The sequence below is a fragment of the Etheostoma cragini genome, chromosome 12 (assembly GCF_013103735.1).
Source record: "Etheostoma cragini isolate CJK2018 chromosome 12, CSU_Ecrag_1.0, whole genome shotgun sequence".
NCBI lineage: Eukaryota > Metazoa > Chordata > Actinopteri > Perciformes > Percidae > Etheostoma > Etheostoma cragini.
Window position 1 is genome coordinate 25,307,319 of NC_048418.1, and position 6,000 is coordinate 25,313,318.

Sequence of the window (6,000 nt, forward strand, 5' to 3'; positions counted from 1 at the left end):
GTAACTCTTAATTTCCACTGGTTGCAGAACGGCTGTGGATCGGCTCCCCTGCATGTCAGCTCTGTGCTCCACCATCCGTCAACCCCCATCAGGTCCGGATTTGTTGCAGAACGGCTGCGGCCATGACTGACAGCTGAAGTCCCGAGGACCCACAAGATCTAGCAACTTCACGTAGGATAGAACCACAAAACCACCAACAGCTTGTCTCCATCCATAAGAGAAGAGGGGGAACAACTCTCTGCTGTTTTCAAGGTGGAGTGTAGGGAGATATGATCACCGTGAGCACGCTATATTTGGTTTTATAAATTAACGGGTTGTTTTATTTGTTTCGCTGCTTAACTTCCTGTCCCGCACTGTTCTGTCGTGTGCTGTACAGTCAGAGGAAATACACACATTGACTTTAATGGAAACCTAATGACTCTGCCGCCGTTACGGCGTGGATCCGCGGACGTTCCGCAACCGGTGGAAATTAGGATTAAGACCAGCACGACCATGGGCACAAAGATGGGCGCAGGTACATTTGCTTTAAAACAACGGAGGCGCTGGACGGAAACTTGACAACAGCATCAGTCCTAAACTAGCAAAGACTGCGTGGGGTGCAAGATAGGGCCCTACATGTTAAAACTACTCATGCAGACCAACAGCAGATACTGCTGCTATTACCTGCAACGGGTCCAAGTCAAGTTAAATCTGTCTGCCTCAACGGTATGTACACAGCAGCCAGCTCCTCCAGAGGAAACTCCAGCAGTGTAAAGCTAAGAAAGGAAATCTGCCCTGTGCCGTGGTGTGGACACAACAATCCAGACACCCGATATCCCCTTGGAGGCTTCGGAGCGATAGAAATCTCATGGTTCTTCTGACATGCCTATGGTTATGTGTCACTTGTGGGTTTGGAGCGTTAAACTGCCAGACGGTTTTCTAGTCAAGGGTGTCATTTTAAACGCTTGCCACACTCAGTCACTCACTGATCTGTGGATGGAAAAAGAGCAGGGGAGGGTAATCAGACGCCACTGGACTTGTCAAGACTAGGCAGGACTGATTTTATTTTAAAGTACAAATCAAGCACTTTAGTTTAATGGCTACTTCTCAGGTTTATTGTTTTCTTTACTTATTTAAATAGGTTTCCAAAGGACATTTCGTGATGATCTGATTATATCTGTCTTATAATATGTCAGCAAGCAAGGCTTCATCAAGGCTGTGTAGATGTTGATGAAAGCCTCTCACTGTTGCACAGTTGACCATATGCAGTGCACCCATCCATATGATGCACATTGCACACATCATTTGGGTGATATGAATGTAAGATAATTGCAGAAATGAAAAAAATAAAGTTTTGGATTATTATATTTGAAGAAATTGCAGAGCAGATTCCCATAACAAACCCAGTGTGGCAGGGTTTATATTTTTATGATGTCAATTGAGGGAGCAAAAGCAGTATCGGCTCCGCAAAACCAGCTCAAGACAACCGGCAGCCCGTATCAGTCATCGGCTAGGGCTGATGAAAAAGAATTGGCATCGGCACAAAAAATCCATATTGGTCGATCCCCAGTCAAAACATTTACAGACTTTAAAACTGGCAAAACTGTTCCGTCTCTCAAGTCCAGTAAGATGTGTGTGCGACAGTGATGTACACTCACACTAGTTTCCTCATCTTTCTAATTCCAGTTAGGAGCGGGCTTAAGGTCCTCAGAAGTGGACCGCTTTTTGTTTTCTGCAGGAAGCATTCCTCTCTAATGACAGGGGAAGTTACAAGAAGGTTCATACAAACACCATAACAAACTTAAATTGGGGCCTCTTATTAGGGCGGGCTAACCAAAAATAGCTGAGATCTTTAACGTTTGTGACCAAAAGACTTTCTGAGACACTCGCCAGACATGAGACGTGAAAACACCCAACCTCGGTCAGATGAATGTAGGCAGGGTGTGGTAGAGCCATAAACGCACATCTGAGGTGACGAAACAACAAGGGTGTTTTGTTGTGGGTGAGAAGTTCATGACGAGTGGTTTTATTTTTGGTTTTTAGCATTTTAGATCAAAGCTTTGAAGAAGAAGAGAATTGAACGTGTGGCCTCGATTTCACAGAACACAGGACCAAGCCTCAAACCCAGGTATGACCGTAATCTGAGCTTCCAGCCAGATGCAACGCTGACTTCAACTGGTAACAATAAAAGAGTTCATTTACAAAACTCTATGGAGAACTGGCCAATAAAGAAACATACTGATATTGTGATACAATATCAAATTGTCATGGCCACTTTCAACTCTATCAAGGAGAACTTACTTAACTTCTCTCAACTATCGGAGGACAAAACTAAATTCAAGATTAGGCCAATAAAGTCCCGGTTAGGGTTAATTAAGCAAACTTTATTTCTATAGCACATTTCATACAATTAGAAAAGCAACATAAAATAATTCTTTGATTAAACAGAGTAAAATATTTACAAAAATGCACGCACGCACCCACAAACATTTGTAAAGAGAAAGATGTTTAGCCATTTTTTAAGTTATGTTAAGTGAAAGAAGAGTTGGTAACTTCTCTACACAGGCCCGGTGCTGGGTTCACTAGCAGCTCCTCACCTGCCTCAGCAACACAGAGATATTCTCCTGCACTCCTCTGACTGCTCGCACTGAATTATTCAAAAAGGAGAGGAGGATACAGATGACTTCTAGGTCACTCTCATTGCAACAAAAAGAGACTGCCTTAAAGTTAGCAAGTGGAAGGGCACAAAGTGTTAATTATTTAGGAATCCTCACAAGCTGTTTTAACATTGTACCTTAAATGAAGGCTGGACACCAAACCAAAAATAAATTACCATCTAGTCTCGCGTTGCCAGACCTTCCTCCACAGCATTGCACAAGAGGGTCTGGCTAGTCCACACAGCATTCTGGGATGGGAGAAAAACCTGCTCTAATTTATAATCAATCACATCACATATAAACCAATCACAATCCCCTTAGGCTGTGATAAACTCCAGACGGGGCCACCGTCCCTCTGCTAAATAGTCTCAGGAAGGAAGTTGTTTTGGTGGAACATGTGTACGTTCAGAAGTAGTTTTAGTTGTCAACAGAAAACTCTGATTGGACAGATAGTCTAGCTAGCTGTCTGGATTTACCCTGCAGAGATCTGAGGACCAGGTAACCATAGTCCTCAGATTGGACAGATAGTCTAGCTAGCTGTCTGGATTTACCCTGCAGAGATCTGAGGACCAGGTAACCATAGTCCTCAGAAATCCACCAGAGGTTAGAAAGCCAACACAGAGAAAGAGGAAGGGGACGGACATCTGGTCGAAAAGAAGGACATCCGAAGGAATTAGCAACGTTGTGAATATAGACACCTTACCATCTAACCTGACCTTTTTACTGTGGGAATTCCAAATGTGAATATGAATTACGGAAACGGAAGATTATAGTAGTGTCGGTCAGCCAAATAATTACACATAGACAACAGAGGTGAAGAACAGAGTTGCACTTTTGAATGAGATCAAGCAAAAGATACAGTGATGTTGATGCCAAAAAGGGGAGAGTTCTTTGCATTCTTTTGGACAGAGGATCAAGGAAAAGATCATGGTTTTAATGCTCTTGTACCCCCAGTCGCATCTTATCTGATGCAGCCAGAGAACACTGCACATAACGCATCGAGCTGGTTCAAAGGTTGGTTACTTTAGGTTCACTTTTATGTCCAAGGTTTATGTGCCAGGTCCATGCCTCCACCAGGCAGCTGGAGCTTGGCACTGCAGTATCCCTCCCTACCCTGCAGGGCCTGGTGCCTGCTTAGACAGCCATGCAGCTTCTTTTAGGGGAACTCTGCATTTAGTCTAAAACTATAATGCAACACAACTTCTCAGATAGGCCTTTGTTCCTGCTCTTCCCCATTTTGCATTTGGAGCATCACTGATTTGGCTGAACTTCTGTGACATTACTTGCATCCCTCTAGCTAACCGTCCTGTCTCTGCCATCATAATGAGCTCATTCCAAGTCAAACAGAGGGGGACTTTTGACGTTTTTCGTGAGAGACACTCACGAACTAAGAGAGTGCAGACTCTCTAGGACTTTCCTGTTGCGAACTACATTGCTCTGAACCGAAGCCTCAGACTCAGTCTTACTTTTGCAGCCTACTGGCTAGCTTGCTAATAGGCTAACCTCTGCTGGCAACTTTCAGAGACATGAACTGAGGTCTTACGATTGGGTTAGAAGTCGTGCTATGTGTAAATATATATACATATATATATGTCAGAAACTCCCACGTTCTGCTTCGAGGCTCCAACAAAGCCACAGACTACTCTGCTGAGCGCCCCAGTTAGGAAGTTCTGTGGCTTTTCAAATCCATGAACCACAATGGCGGTGCGCCTTTCTTTGAAAGCAGCACGCGCATGCAGAATATATGTGAGCCCGCGAGCTGAACAGACCGTGCAGCACGAGCACAAGACAACCTTTTGCTCTTCTTTACATTTACTTTAAGTTAGCGCCATATTGAGTGCGCGTGCAGAGCGCCCCCCGGGACGTGACAACGTTGTTTCCAGGAAAACAAAAGCTGCAAGAAAACAAAGTAGCCGCCGCTTCACGTACCTTGGCGATAGCCTTCTTGTATCTCATGACAGCCTGCTGGATGAGTGTGTGGACTTTAATATTTCCATCCCCGCACGGCACCACCACCCGGGTCCTGCCAAAACACACCGTGACTTTCATGGTTTAGTATCCGAGATCTTGGCCAGGTTCGGAGTTAAACCGAGAAGAGGAGGAGGAGGAATCCGCGGGGAAATAAAAGAGGAGCATGGGGTTTTTTGTGTGTTGGGCTCCGCAGCTGTGCCGGTATTCCGTTACAGAAGCGACGTCTGAAGGTCTTTCCGCTTCTCCCCGCCGGACGACATTGTTTTCTGTGTGTTTTCAGACCACCTGTTTAGCTCCTCTCTCCCTCCTTCCCTCTCTCGATCCCAATCCCTCTCTCTCCCTCTCCCTCTCTCTGCTGAGTGCTCGGTCATATGTTGCGTTCAGGTGCGTTCGGGAATGTTGACAGCTAGATTTTAACGTCCAACGTGAATGACAAATGGTCAACAACGTAAATGATTTTAAATATTGTTTCCTGACCAAACCTATTGATAATACTGAAATAAAATTATATTACTGTACAATATCTGCACTGTGCAATGTCATTACTCTCATTGTCCAATATCTGTTTCTCACTGAATACAATCACTACCATTGGGGAAGAGTAGGCAACAATAATGTGCAATGACCCACACTGCATATCACACTGTATATAAAACCACATTTAGTTCTTGTATATAAGTATACAGCGTCTCAGAACTGTGCACCCCCCCCTCCTTTTTTTGCACTACTTTTTTTATTCCATGTTGCTACATTTATTTTACGTGAATGTTGGCATTGGAAAAGGAGTTGCTTTTTAATCTCGTTGTACATATAGATGTTGCATTCAGCGTGGTTTATGATTAGTTTAGACTTTAATATTGGGAACCTGTACATTATTGTACATTATTGGCCGAATCACTGATCTCATATTCACGTGTTGTTGTCTGTATTCATAAGAAACATTGTCCCTAAAGAAAAGAAAGTGTTTACCTAAGAGTTGACATGGCAACATAAAATGCCATGAAGTCTGGGTAAATGAACAGCTACTTTTGGATTATTATGTTTTTATATGATTTTGATTCAGCATATGTAAAATAAAAACATTGTTACACATACAAAAAAATAAGTAAAGAAGACGTGCAAAGAAACCCAGAAAACCCTGAGGGGGCTTGGCATGTTGGGTTCCCTAAATTAATCCAACGAAAGATAACATGTAGAAAATGAATGAATAAGTTAGGCCTACTATAAACAGGCTACAGAGATCATTTAAAGGAAAGAAAAACTGAGCAGGAGTTTACGAGCGGTACGTTAAGGCATTTTTTTCATGTCCCACTTCGTACCTAGGTAAGGACTACTAGCCAGTCAGGAGCAGAGCATGAGGGCCCTGACAGTACCTAGGTAAGGACTACTAGCC

The 6,000-nt window shown here is 43.6% G+C and overlaps 1 protein-coding gene across 12 annotated transcripts in view; it reads right to left on the minus strand.

Moving 5' to 3' along the window:
- The window catches only part of pard3ab (par-3 family cell polarity regulator alpha, b), a 229,154-nt gene extending 224,207 nt beyond the window's left edge, over window positions 1-4,947 (minus strand). For 10 of the 12 annotated variants that reach the window (XR_004658687.1, XM_034887131.1, XM_034887129.1 and 7 more), the window contains exon 1: window positions 4,566-4,946. Coding sequence is in view for 11 of the 12 variants with exons in the window: in XM_034887131.1 (XP_034743022.1) it covers window positions 4,566-4,685 (120 nt within the window). In the remaining variant the exon portion in view is untranslated. Of the gene's footprint in view, window positions 1-4,565 lie in introns of all 12 variants that reach the window. The other 2 variants (XM_034887133.1, XM_034887134.1) reach the window with 1 other exon arrangement.
- Between the last annotated feature and the right edge of the window lie 1,053 nt (window positions 4,948-6,000).